The sequence below is a fragment of the Lissotriton helveticus genome, chromosome 8 (assembly GCF_964261635.1).
Source record: "Lissotriton helveticus chromosome 8, aLisHel1.1, whole genome shotgun sequence".
NCBI lineage: Eukaryota > Metazoa > Chordata > Amphibia > Caudata > Salamandridae > Lissotriton > Lissotriton helveticus.
The window spans coordinates 183,123,659-183,138,727 of record NC_136069.1 but is presented as its reverse complement, the minus strand read 5'-3'; the positions used below and the strand labels follow the sequence as shown (position 1 = coordinate 183,138,727).

At 42.6% G+C, this 15,069-nt stretch overlaps 1 protein-coding gene across 4 annotated transcripts in view; it reads right to left on the bottom strand.

Annotated features, from left to right (window-relative positions):
- The window catches only part of VPS26C (VPS26 endosomal protein sorting factor C), a 331,601-nt gene that overhangs the window by 108,985 nt on the left and 207,547 nt on the right, over positions 1-15,069 (bottom strand). For all 4 annotated transcript variants that reach the window (XM_078656856.1, XM_078656855.1, XM_078656858.1 and 1 more), the window contains exon 4: positions 7,728-7,808. In XM_078656856.1, the coding sequence (XP_078512982.1) occupies positions 7,728-7,808 (81 nt within the window). The remainder of the gene's footprint in view (positions 1-7,727; positions 7,809-15,069) is intronic.

The following is a 15,069-nucleotide window of genomic DNA, read 5'->3' as shown; positions in this document are numbered from 1 at the left end:
ACCGGGCTTCAGCCCCCCCCCCCCCCCCCCCCCCCCCACCCCAACCCGTGTGTGTCAGCCTGGGCTAAGACAGCTGCCCGGATGGCGACCGTCTAATTGCAGCTGCTCCCGAGTACTTCACAGGTCTTTAAAATACAATGTACTTGTTAATTAGGCTTTTGTTGTGTTTTCACCCCTTTTTAGAGCCACTCTGCCTATGGCTGGAAGAATTAGCCCCTCCCCCTGAAATCTTTTTCAGCCCCCCGAAATGTGGCTCTAGTTGCGTGCCTGACCCCAAATATCAATGAACAGACACACAGACAGGGCTTTAAGGGGGATGAAAAAACTGGGGGGTCTCTCAAAGGGGCGTAGTCACTGTAATTAATGGTGTGGCTTAAAAACACGTATGCTAAAAATCTGTGTTTTGCTCAGTGTGCCGCCCGACTTGTATTTTGCTGTTCCTGTCATTGCGTCCAGATATAAGATACAAGTCACATCATATCTATAAGTCAGGACTATTGGCTTTGCCAATGATTGCTGCTAGTTCCATAAGATAAATAAGCAGTAACTATGGCTTGTATATACAATATTGAAAAAGCTTCGATTTAAAGCCCTGGTGGTGATGGAGCGAGGTGGAAGAACAACATTTTGTATACCTCTTGTGAAGTCATTTTCTCATAACAGTAACATGAATTAATCGTGGTTTGAAAACTAACCAATGTAGAATATGATGCACACACAAATACAAGTGGGAAACTAAATTGATCGTGTTGCAAACTATAATCGACTAACTAAAGTGATGATGTCTTGTTCAAAACTAAGGCGCAAGCTTGATAATAACCCAAAAGCGGCATAAAGGCTTCTTGTTTGTTTATTTGTGGCAAAAACATGAAGGCTTGTGAGTAAATGATGCATATATGTTGCTTTATCTGCTAGGTAACAACTAACAGGGAAACCTTAGTAAGGGGGAGGTAAACAGAAAGGTTATAATTCAACAATTAACGTTTAAATTGTATTTGTTTCTATAATAGTTCCCGTTCTGGCCTGTGAGGCCCAAGTAAAAATGGACATTATTGAAACTCCGAGATTGAAAATGCTGCACACATGCACAGAAGTGAATATGCGACTAAACCAGAGCTGCCTGTGCTGAGCAAGTGTAGTTCAAGGACGGTGTGCCCTGGAAGTTAGTTTGGGTGCCAACAAAATGGACGACTGCATTGTGTATCGTGTGAAAATTTGAGAAAATAACAACTTAAGGACACGAGTGGAGCGGACATAGGGGAGGACAAAAGGACTATTTTATTTAGCTGACAAGGCAGAAATTGGACAATATGATGAGGTTATGCTCATCCACACCTTGGACTGACCAATCAAAATTGCAGAAGACCCCAAATGTTTCAGCATTTAGATCGATTAGCTAGAGAAAAAGCGTATAAAAGAATAGGTCCGAACTTAAGAAAAAAACTCTCTTTTCTGATTTCCATCTGCGTATCCTGACATGCTGTCCGAATGATGAATTTCCTGAGGCGTAAGAACTTTAATATTTTCCTGAACTCTATTTTCTTTGAATGAGTACGGAGTCTCTAGATGAGGTTAATAGCTAGAGAGAGTAGGGAGGTGAGCTTTGGGAACTATTATGTCTTTTGCTAATACTCATGTCTGATAATCCAAACAATAATAATGGTTTATTTCTTAACTTTGAATTAAATGAAATATAACTGTATGAGTTACGTTTTCTTTCTTTTCCTTAAAATCTATTTGCATTGAATGAATAAACAAACTAATAAATACAGGTCATGCTAGAAGATTTCTCTTTAAATAAAGATTAGATAAATGAAGAATTAAGCTGGTCTTGTTCATCCTTAGCCTAATTTTTACTAGCAGATCTATCGACAATCAATGGTGTTGTGTCTGAAGAATTAGTTGTATTTATAAACCATGGTAAACAAATTCAACTGCAGATGTACATATTATAGATATTTAGTTTAACTTAGACACTCTGCCATGATACAGTAGCTCTCCTTTGATTCACACTAATCCATGAAGTAGAGAGAAAGTGTGTACGAGTGACTCGCAGTGTTATGGGCCCCACTGATGAGTAAATGCATGATTAATACTTCAGGGAAAGGTGATGAGGTTTTAGAAATTATTTCCGGAGTAGCGCTGCATCAGTGGCACCATGACAATGTTGCTGTCCTGAGTTTCAAAGAGAGAAGGGAAATCCAGAGAAGAAATGTCTCTCTTTAAAGGATTTCCCTTCCCCTACAACACTCACCACGCGCACATCGATGTGCCTGCTGTCACACTGCAGTCTGGGGAAAAAAACGGACCACCTGTGCCAGGGCACAAAACAGAGCCAGACAGAGACCAGTTTCGAGGCCCTCTTAAAAAAACTGCCGGTGCTCAGACCTGGTGAGACCCGGCCCACTAAAAGCCCTGCACAAAGACCAACACATCAGGAATACCTCTTCATGCGCACCAGCAGGAAAACAGGCTCCATGTGCAAAGGTCTATGGACAACGTGCACAAAGACTTAAAGTCAGTAATAGCTTTCAATGGCCCCAGTCAGTAGCGGGCATCAATAGCCCCATGAAATAATGTTTATCAATGGTCTCGGGCATTAATAAACACCAAGGGCATTAGCGACTGCATTGAACCTTGTAGAGGGCGAGCGGAGTTTAGTCAGACCAGCGTAGCAGTTTGTGGTAAGTTACTCCATCCAAGGAGAGTGGCACCACAATTCTGAGCCTCTCTCACTACTGAGGATCACCACTCTAGTGGGACCTATATAGAGCCTGACTGGGAACAGCAAACAGCCCTGGCAGATTACTGCTCGACCGGCCCTGAGGGTTTTGCAGGTTGACCACAGCACTCATTTTGACTACTAGTTATTGGTGTAATGGCTCTGAAATGCCCTGAGCCCCGACTACCAGAACACAGCGAATGTGCTCTGATCTTTAAAATGCTGTATGTTTAATTGGCTTGTCCCCAATTGGCCTAACACAACTTACTTGCAAGCCCTTATTACATGGTACCAGGGGTACCTAGAGCCTTTAGGTTGAGATGCCTCTAGTGGACTGCAGCACGAGTTGGACCCCACGAGTATGACAAGGTAAAACATGGCTCCCAGGGCAGTTCAAAACTGCTCACTTGTCTTTGCCATTTAGAGTAATGGCAAAGCCCAAACCTCCCTTTATAGTTTAGGTATGTCACCTCTGTGGCAGGCACAACAAGCCCTAGGGTAGGGTTCTGTATTTTAGAAAGTGGAACAGGTTTACATGTTCCAGCAGTAAAAACTCTAAATTGTCATTTTCACTGTGGAAAAACTATTAGCCCCATTGGCAAGTATAGAGTGACAGGCTGACACATCTCAGCCCTGTTAACTTCTGAATGGGACTACTAAGGTTGGTACTGTTTGGTATCAACAAAATAAATGCAGTAAATCAGATTTCCTGAATACAGCTTTCTGCCCTCCTGGGGAGACGTGCTAATGACTCCCTGGACAGGAAGTAATAGGGGCCTGGATGAGAGAGAGAGGTGGTAACTTGCTCATGCAGGATGCCACACGGGTGTTAGCTCAAAAGCTGAGCTTCAAACGGGAAGTCACCTTTGAAGGGCAAATGGGTAACACTTAGGAGAGAGGCACTCTATTGTTTAGGCAGACAGGCTGGCATTGGGGACAGGAGAGGAGAAGCCAGTAGTCAAACAGTTTTTTCCAGGGGTGTGTAGCCTTTTGGTAGACACACCTCTGGGGGTGGGCAAGGGAGCTCAGAGTATCGAGAGAGGGATCCTGCCATTGTGGAAGGGGGCAGAATGGTGCATCCTGGGATAGCTAGATGCCACACTTCCCAGGAAGTGGTGATCAGGATGGAGGGGACCTCATAGCCCATTGGCTACTAACCGCATCCTACCATGAGGGCATCTTTTAGTCATAAATGGGTCACCTCTGGCACCTAGAACCCAGATCTCAACTGACTTGGAAGAAGGACCACCATGCTGCACCGATGGACCAGCAAAGAGAGGCTGCACTGTCGAAGACTGCACCTGCTGCACCTGATAGCCAGTGAAGAGAGGGACTGAGTCTGCTGTGTCCTGATGTAGGAGAACCTATCTCTAAAGCAGAGTCAAGCCAAGAGACTCGAAGGGTCAACTGACTGGCCTCCTGTTCACATCACAGGTGCATTACCACTAAAGAAGAATGCTGATGCAAGTTAGTAGCCCAAAGTACTGAAGTTGCTAGCACCAAGGACCAAGACACAGCACACAGAGTTGCACCAGAGTTTGCTGAGCCCAGGAGTGCTGTCAGAGAGTTGCTCGGACCCTCAGAGGGGAAATTATTGACCCAGGTAGGATTAGCCTGTGACCTGGACACTGGGTGACTGGACTTCAGCCAGACAAAAGAGGACCTTGCGGTAGGTCTATCCTGCAACCAGTATCCTGCACCAGCTTCGTGGACTATGGAGCACCTGCAGGAAAGCCCCAGTCTATTGCGTCGTTTCCACAGCATCCTGAGAGCATCTTGAGCATCTTCAGCATCTTTCATCCCTTGCATCACGACCACTCTATAGGAATGCATTGCAAAGCAGACAGAGTGCCTGGAACTGCTCTAAGACTGCTTCTACTGTGGAGGTAACGGTTTCTAAGGACCTGGCTGGTCCCCTTGTCTAGCTCCCTGCCTGAGTTGGTTGTCTCAAATACTTCTACCCCATAGCATTGACACTTTAAAACTTTTTTGAAAGAAAATTTGGGTAAGTGTTGAATTTGATGAAGAATTTGCCAAGGCTTGTTTGCGATTGGGTGAAACTGCTTTGATTTATTAATTATTGTAAAATCTACATCTCCGGAACCCTCCAGTGTATCTTTTTCATTCTACTGTCTAAATTTGTATAAAAATACAGTCTATTTTTATAAATGGATGTTAGATTTCTTAAGTGATGTGTCGATTTCTTTTTCAATTGTTATGGTGCTGCTCAATACTTTACACTAGTTCCTCTATGTAAGCCTTGCTGCTCAGTGCCACAGCTACCCCGGATTAAACAGACAAACCCTTATGGTGCTAAAGGGGTTGGTAAGTGTCTTACACAGTGAGGGTGCACAACCACATCATATAATACACCCTATTTCCTCACAGGATGCCACAGTGCTCACTCAGGTAGGCTGCAGGGGGGCTCATGCATGCTGTCTGTACCGCTAAGGAGTTCTGGTGGACAGTGTCCCTTCTTTAATACCTGCAAGGCCTGAAAAGAAAACAAAGTGCACCTCTCACTGTGTTGACTCGTATGGCTGCTCCTCCAGTGAAATATTTGTTAAGCGGAAACATCCATTCCCGCACTGAGAGCTACAAGCAACCAATGGCTAATGAATGTGGGCTGATCAATGAGTGACTGGCCCAACAACTAGTGATTGTTGACCACCTCTGTGTAGACTGGCATAATTTGCCAGGAATGCAAGCACTACACAGTTACAGCTTCTGTCAAGAATTTGTATAAAACAGTCAGTGCTGGAGTTAATTCAGGTCCCAATTCAGTACTCTTTCGTGCTTCATAAATTCGCCTAACATAATTGAATTAAACGTAGCGGTGGAGCCTTGGCAAATGTATGCAGGGTGTACACAGTGTGGAGAACATCCTCTTTGCCAATACTACTCCTGGCATTGAGCTTGTTGTGTGCACTCAAGAATGTCCTACTTAGTCGAATCACTTTGTATACGGTAGTCTGAATGCAAAGGAACACCTTCTACATCAGACGCGGCAAATTAGACCAGGGAAATGCCCATTAAAAGATGCTGGGGTTCACCCACGTCAGCCACAAGGAATTTCAATCTACCTGACTGGGGGAGAGCTGGGGCCTACAGCTAGCCAGGCGAGGGAGGAAGGCTACTGAGTCTGCATCCTGACATCCAGCGTCTTGAGAGAGCTCAGAGAAGTGAGCTGCTGTCTCGAGAGCAGGCTGAGACTGTGCGAGAGAGGCAGAGACAGAGAGAGAGCGTTCATAGTGGATTTGATGTTCCATTGGCTTAGGGGAAGGAGCCACCTGGAAGGAGATTGAATAGAGGCACTGAGGTAGGCCTGGCCACAGTCTGGAAAGCATGGGTAAGCACTAGAAGAGACACTATTGGTCAGCACCAACTTTGAAACAGGTGTAAGTAGCTGATTTTGGCACCCACTCTGCGAAGGTAGGTGGCACTTCCCCCCAATTGGTACATTGCCAATGTGGCTCAAATTGCTCGTCTCTCCCCCACCTCAGCCTTCCCAACTGAGATACACAGTTAAGACTCCAATATGAGCAGTCTCCTACTAACTGAAGATCTGTAGCCAATAGCAGGAGAAAGTATCCAGCCACAAAGCTACCCATCAGGAGTGCAACCAATTGATAAAGGAGGTATAGTAGAGTAATTGTGGTTTTCTTTGTGGAGGCAATAAAAGTACACTTAAATGTTGTTTGGGGACAGGCGCAACCATAAAACTCCCTATGAGAGATTGCAAGATAGGATTCTCCAGCAGGTGTGGCTTGTATTTGACATCAAATACTGTCCGCCCACATCTGCAGCTGTATAGTTTATAAAATAAATATTTGTCCTAGAGTTAATTATTCAGGATTGTTTGGCAGATATAAACTTCACATTTCAAAGAATGGCTGGAGAGAATCCAGTTAACGCATGCAGATGGACCTGCAGTGACCAACATCTGTTCTCAAGCTAACTACTTTCCAGGCGAAAAACGACGACATGTGGCTTTCAGCAAAATGGAGCTAAGGGGGCATGTGGTAAAAATATTGCTTTTTTGTTATAGGTTACGAAATGTTACTTCCTGATGAAGGTAGAGGGTTTTCATGAAAAGTGCAGAAATCAAGTATTGTCACCTGAAATAGTGTCCAAGATTGCAAACAAGTTAAAGGTGAAAACTACTGTTGTAATTAAACTGAAGTTTCTTCCCAATATACGAGTGTGCTACGATTTCTTTAGAGAATCCTCCCAAATTCTAGGGACATGTTACTAGGCTTATAGCAGGATATGGTCCTTTGGAACAACACCTAAATATTTGAAGCGCCTATTGAGACAAAGGTGCACAGGTGTCAATTTATGATTAAATAATTGATCACTTGCCATCCTGTATACTGGAGAGATTAGTGATAATCACAGAGAAAAATAGTGGGGTAGGAATAAATATAAAAAGCAAAGGCCCAAAAATGTACTGATCTAGGAAAAGAGACTATTAAAAAACATCCCCATTTAGAAGCAGACAGGCAAAAAAATGACCAGTTGGTATGTAGCAGCAGCAGACTAGCAGAGTGTCTGCTTATTTCTGTTTTTACCATCAATGATTCACACCTTTGGGCATATATGTCCTTTAGTTACTATCTTTGAACTTCAGAATCGTGGCCTTGCAAGGTCAAATATAATTTCCTACAAATACTTGAGGTATTCAGGTTGCACCATGTTTCTAAGTGATCTCAAATTGTACTCGCTCATGAAAGTATGTCTTTCTTCATATAGTTTATATAATATGCTTTCTACTCGTTGCCCCGTAAATCACAGTACACAATGATCATTTTTTGTCCAATCGTATTCGATCTTTGGGCAGTGCATATATTTGCTATTTGCAGACATGTTAGAGAAGAGGGCTTCTTCAGTTAACATGATAGGAATAAAAGGCTACAAACGACTTCAGACTTTCACTGAGTTGAAAGACACTTCAAGGCAAAAAGGGTTTCAATGAATCATTAAACAGGGAAGAGCACATGCTTACTAAGGAGTGAATGATGAATTCGCAGGTCTTGGACAGGTCCTTGGCCAGTAAAGATCGTCGCATGTCACAGCGGAGAGTATACTGTTAAAAAGAAAATAGTCTGTTAACTCCTTCAACCATTAACAGATACATAAATAGATGCCAGCAACGGGAGGAAAAAGAGTTTACAAGAACGATCTCAAGACTGTCCTAAATTATTCTGTTTCATAGGCAGAAAAACAATCTTAGATTTAGCGTCTCTAAGGATAGTTCATGTATTTGCTTTAACCCAAATGAGGTGAACTAGACCAATTATTTTACTTGTGCCTCTATTTCATATTGACATTTTCAAAATGTTGTGCTCTGCTGTATTTTCACTCACAGAAAATCATGTGTGAAAAGTGTGACAACCAATGTGGTTTACAAAATATCATCCCAAATTTTGATTTCGCAGTTTACTGGCTTTGAGACTTTAATTCTTTCGCTACCAGTTTCCCACTGTGACCTCTGTTTTCGCAACTGAGGGCTCTTTTCTCGTAAGCACATGGATACATTCACGGATGACAAGAAGTGCTCAATTAAACACATGATTGATTAAAGCCAAGAAATATGTATCTACTATTTCAAGTCCTTACTTTAGGAGGAAGCCATGATTGCAAAGTTGAATAACCCCCGCCCACACACACATACACACCTCATTGACAATACTTGGGAGGGTTGGCGAGATAGCATTTCCTATGCTTTAGCAGCATGCACAATGTAAGTGAATGTAGTTTAGAATGAGAGCTGTTTTTGCATCTTACTCACATAGAGAAAATGGATAGAGCCACAGTTGTTTTCTGATGGTTTCACTTCTGAGGTTTAACCCTTTCCGTGCTGATGACGGAACCGCTCTGTCTTCAGCCGCGGTGCTGATGACAGAGCGGTTCCGTCATGGCTGCCCGACACGCCTGCGTGGCGCTGATTTCGCGCCTGCGAGGCGCGTTCTATTAAGCGGGCGGGGCCATGACGGAACCGCTCCGTCATGAGCACAGCTCAACCGCGGCTGGTGACGGAGCGGTTCCGTCACCAGAATGGGCGCGCCGCGCGGCCCCCCGCCCCCTTAGCGCTGCGGCGGAATAGCCGCCGCTGCGATGAGGTTAAGATACTCTAAAAGAACTTGCTTAGAGACTGAAATTGTGTCCTGCACTAGGCAGCAGAGAACGGCATGATTTAACACTGTGGCAACCCCTCCCACCCACCTCCAACACCCTATATATAAAGCAGATCTATCATCTTTCTCTCAAAAATAGCAATAATTTTAATCAAAAATATATTTCAAATGATACACCCAATACAATGATTATTATCGATTATTTGAAAAATTATCAAACTAAGTCTCTGATTCTTTCTTTTTACATAGTTTTATTGTTATCACCGTGAAGCACCGTGTATACCACCTTTTTATTTCATTTGCGCTAGAACTAGAAACATTATTTTTCTTAAAATAAGCTAATTACGCATCTGAAGTTCGACTACTTTGTACGGGTGGTATATCCCAAATTGTGTGTGAAATTCTTGGGGTGCGCGAGCATGTTTATCCAGTAGCCCAGGCTCATTCTTGGGCAAAATATTAAGCATTCAAAGAGGACCTTGACTATAGACCTAGAGTAATGCTAATGTCAGATACCAAACTGAGCAGAGCACATTCACTGCAATGTTTGAGGAGGGACAACCAATCAAATATTTTGGTATGAAGTCGGTAACTAAACGTACAGGCCCTAAGAGCAGCTCTCACAAAAAAACAACAAACGTATTATTTATATTTTTTTAGCGCCATTACCTTTTCAGAAATGTTTTACATAGCTGAAATGCCGCTTCATAGATCAATGAGGGTGGAGTGGTGAACATAGTTTAGAGAAATAATAGTTAAGGTATGGATTCATTATGATAGTTATTTGACGATGATTGGTGAAGACAAACACTTATCTAGAACAATTACGTTTCTCTAGCTAATGGAACACAGAGGCATGAAATGTAGATGAGCCCAGCACACTGGAGCTGTAACAGTTGCCATCTTTATAGTTGTAGTAGATGCTATTTTTGAACTCTTGAAGCAAGGGTGATGAACACATGTCTTGGGGTAGGGAGTTCCAGTAAATGGGGCCTAGAAGGTGGATTGCCTGGATCATGGAGGTGGAACAAGGTGGCCTGGTGTGACAAGACGGTCATGGCTGAACAAGACTATTGCAGTAGTCCAGTTTAATGAATACTAAAGAGATGAGGAGTCTTTTGGGGTTACTAAAGAGTATAGTATGCGAGCGTTGTTATGGATGCACAATATTTGAAGATGTGCTGCCGTAATTCAGGATATGAAGGCTTCCTTTCATGAAAGGGTGGAAGAGAATTTATGGTATATGCTTTGAAGGGCTTTTCCCAGAGATTCCAGACTGGATGTAGTACGTGATAGAGTGCAGTGGTGTCAGAGGGAAAGTGTAGGGCCTCAGTTTTAGAAGAGTTCACCAACAGCGATTGTGGCGTCCTTCATTGTCCGATGGCAGTAAGAGTTATGTGACCGGACGTGGGGTTTGAACCAAGAGTATATTTGGCTAAACATGGCCTAAAGATGACATCAGAGATGACAGAAGTGGTGTACAATGAGAACCAAGAGGGCCAAGGACTTAGACATGTGATACCCACTGTCAGTGGGGTGGTCAGTAGTGGGGTGGACAGTGAAATTTTGGAGACCTCAGCAACTGAGATAGAACGATTGGAGAGACGAGGTAAACCAGTTGTGAGCTAGGCCAATGAAAGTTAGTTAGCGTAGAAAGGGCACAGTAGGCCAATCAAGTTTTGAAGGAGGTGAATAGATTCTAAAGTAAAAGGATACAAGAAAGGGGACTATGGCCGCCAGTGGTTATGAATTTGTTTATATGAGAGAACAGTTTTTATGGAGTGGATGGTATGGAAACCTGAGAAGGTACGATAGATTGAGGAAAGAAAGTGGGACACATCTGAAGACAAATTTTTCCATATCGTACAACAAAAGGAGTTGAGATGCTGGGAAATAGTTTGTTGGGGGTGTGGGAGAAGTGAAAGGGATCAGCAGTAGTATTTCTTTTTTAAAGAACCGCTGGGACCACTACAGATTTGAAACATGTCGGATTGGTGAAGATGTACGAGATGTGAGTGTACAGTTAAAAAGATAGTTCAGACAAGAAGAAGAACACTGGAAAGAAGTGCGATAGCCAGAGGACTGAACGGGTCTGATGGTACATAGGATGGGGGGTTTGTAGCTTTGATAATTGGAATGACTTTGTCATAATACCCTCAATCTAAATCAGAGTGTAGTTTAGAATTGGGTTGTGGTGGGAATGTAAGAGGGTGGCACTAAGGCTGTAAGTAGTGTATTTTACTAGTGAATTTTGAGGAGACATACAAGTCAAAGTCCCTAGCTGAAGCGGACAGATCATTGATAAGTGAAAATGGAGTAGAGAATAGGTTCATGACAGTGTGCACAAGTGGTTAAGTGCAACACTGAAGCAAGTTGAAAATGAGTTTGGAATTATGCAGGTTTGGGGTTTGCAATGGCATTTGATAGTGTGCTCGGAGCTCAACTGACGCCATACTGAGGTGGATTTTTTCCTGTGCGACTCACATAGAATTGGTCTTATGGTTTTATTTCTTTTTAGATTTTGAAAGGTAGATGATAGTCAAGGGTTTGGCTTTGAAGCAGCAGGGAGAATATACTTAATAGTTAATGTGTGGTTAATTATTTTTCGAAGCACTTCGGTCATGATTTTGTGATGCATTTAGGTTAGATCATAGTGAATTTAAGTAGTTTCCTTTTGGTTGCCTGAGGGAGGGCAAGGGGAATACTAACTTGCAGGTGTATTCAGTTCATGCTCAGATGAGGACTGGTTGATGGTAGGTTTGGAGTGGGGATATTCTGTTACAAGAGTAAAGTCTACGGTTGCTCTCAGAATGTGTTGGTGTGAGATATGTATTGATTAACAAGTGATAATAGAGAAGTGAAAATAGCATGTGTTGCAGTAGTTATTGAGAATCTAGATGAAAACAATGAAAGATAATCGCACTGAAGGGTGAAAGTCAGTCAATCTAGAGTGGAGTTGGGAAAATCATAGTCCTGTTTACTTGAAGGGGACAACAACTGATGTACAGTAGTATTTATTAGAAGGTGGGAGTGATGGTGGTTTTTGTGAGCGCTGGAGCACCGGAGAGGGGGAGCCGTCATTCATGTATCATTAATATTATTGTCCTTTGATCTGGTCATACATTTCATTTCATAAATCTTTATTTCGGTAAAATTTTCACCATAAAAGACATTAATAACATCCATAGAATTATTAAAAAATAAGATGTATACTTTATAAGATCATCCATTTTCATTAAAAAAGTATTTCATAGTACAATAACAAGTCCTTAGTGCGTTAGAGTCAGTGGCCAGCCTTAAGGCATTTTCTTCTCAGAAACCAAATGGCACCCAAATATTTGGCCACTGCAAAAACAATGTGGTCCGACAGATTTGATTTCAGAACTCTAAAGGCAGCTAGACACTCTCAAATCCCAAGTTTCTGCATAGGGGAACTATCCATTTCTTGAGAATCCCACGATAAACAGGGCAGAAAAAGAGTATATGGAGTTCAGACTCTTCGGTCATCCTACAAGCTGGACACATGCTGTCTGATTGTTCACTCCACTTGCTTGTGAATGCTCGAAGTGGGAGGGACCCGTGCCTCCATTGCAAATATATCTGGTCATACATTTACCTCTACACTCACCTGCGACTTGGGTCCATTATTCAGTTGATGACCAATAACAGCATTACTGACTGACTCCAAAGGTCTTCAGTGCCACAATAGAGTTACAGCAGGAAGGGCTTTGTTGGATTACATGCTGCTCCCTTGGTACTTTGTCACACAAAACCTAGGAGGCGGGTATTTTTCCACTGGTATAGCCTTGCGCTGATAAAAGTCTTGGGTACTATTTTGCAATTTAATCACAGATGCGTGTGTCGCGTTTGTGAAAAGGAATTTGTCGAAAGGTGAAAAAATTGATGCTTTTTGCATTTTATTTGTAGATAAGGTTATTTGTGGGTGCATACGCACTGATTAACTGTGGCAAAACAGGATATGTACTCTTGCTGAGATGTATTTTGGACAGAATAATTTGTGTATTGTGTAATAGGTCTCTCTTCTAAAGGTCTCATCGGAATCAGTAGCTCCTATTTTGAAATGTGCTGTTCATCATCATATGTTTTAAACCGTGCTTCCAACCAGTCTTGAATGGTCACCCTAAAGTCAATTTTTCTACCTCGGCCTGTCTAGACATTGTTATGAGGCTTCCACGAGCCTGTATGTCGACTTTGCACATGCAAATACTTGCATTTTCGCTTATGTGAGCATGCAGTGCGGAGGAAAGAGGGGCAGAGGTTCTGATCACCTCTACAAAGGCGGTCTTGAAGTAACGCAATTTGATTATATTTTTTTTATACAAGAAATTATTAAGCAATTTGTCCTTGTTTTTACAAACTTTAAGGCTTTTGTTTGCACATTTGCATTATCTACGTATTTCTCATTTTATTGGAGCAGGCGCATGTCCCTCTATCCTTGCCAGTGTTCAGCTTATACTAATTAACAACAAGTTTTTGTTAACTGACTTCTGGGGAGTAGAGAATTGAAGGAGGAATTGAGAAAGTAGTGATGGAAGAGGAGGCACTCCAAGTAATTTACCATGGTGGCATGATTACACCCATGAGCTTTTGGGGAGAAATGTATATTTCCACTTCTAAATACAACATTTTTTTAAAGCAAGACTGTAAAAGCTGGCTGAGTATATGGTACACACTTGTTGAAGTGAAGCACCTTGCACTAAGCCAGACAACCCTGTTGGTGATTTTAGTGGTCTTCGACAACCATACAAAGCTCTGTAAGTGGTAGCTGTAGAAAGCAGGCTTCATGCTTAGTCCAGAAGGAGTGTTAAGCAGCTTGTTCTACCAGAACTAAGCGTATTGTGAAGGTTAAACAAAAAAGAACCACACAGTGTAGTTATAAAAATAAGTATATTTATTATACACACTCACTAACACTTTGGCATATCTCCTACCCAGAGATATCAACACAATACACACAATACTTCAAATGTAAACCGGTAAGTAAGCACAAATACAGTGGTCACCAGGTGGAGACCAAACCATATACTAAAGAAGTGGAAAGCAAACCTCGACAAAAATCGGAACTTGAACCAGAAGACTAAGAACAGCTGAGGACACAAGAAACCACCCAAGCTAAGTACCCAGGAATCCCACGTAGGCTGTGTGCACAGTGGAAACACAGCCACATACTCAATGAAAGTCAATTGGAAAGTTGTGGTTGCAGTTTTCAAGAAGAAGGACCCTTACCACTGGACCCTAAAGAAACCCCGTAGTAGACAGAAGGTTGGAGTCACCCCACTCGTGGATGCCCCTAGAACAAGGATGCCGACACCAGGGAAGCCGGATGTATAGGTGCGAAATGACATCGGAAACCGCTGTAGAGCACAATGGAGGACTTCAGGAAAGATTACGTCAGTGAAGAAGGTGAATGAGTCTGGTGGAATCCATTGATTAATTCTTGAAGAGAAGAACCTGCAAGCAGAGGGGACAGAGTCTATGCCACTCGGAGGTGACCAGGAGGCACGGAAGAGCAATGATCACCGATGATGGACGATGCAGGAGTGATGACAGTGACTTTGTTGCTGCCGCAGTGAGGACCAGGAGACGCTGTGAAAGTCCGGGAGCCGTTCCCGAGCTGTTCCATGTAGGGACAGAACATTCTAGCAGTCATTATTAAAGTGAAAGCAGTAGTTTGGCTGCTAACGCTTGGTGCCATTTTGAAATTCCACCTGTTGTTTGAGGCCTTAGTGCGATGAACTGGAGGAGGCTGTTCACCTCTGCTCTCCACAGCTACCACATGGCACACAGAGCAGAGGCAATGTTTAATATGACCAAAAGCATATTGAAAACATTGGATCTGCCATATTTGAAATTACTTAAACTGTGCGGAACAAGAGGCAAAAAATAAAGATAACATTTTGATAAAAGCCAGACGGCCCCCGAAAAACACGACAACTTGGAGCTCTTCTTAGAGAAATTAAATACATGTATTGTCCCTTCTGGCTATAACTTGAAATTAGAAAAGATTTTGATGCCTATTCACTTAATTCTTTTGTAGTAGTACTACTAACATAACCATAGATGGTACATCTTTTGCTGTTCAAGCAGCAATCTATGAAATTCATTACCGCCATACATAAGATCCACAGATAACGGTCTTATCTTCAGAACTCTTTCCTACATAACCACCATACTCAAACACTAATGTAC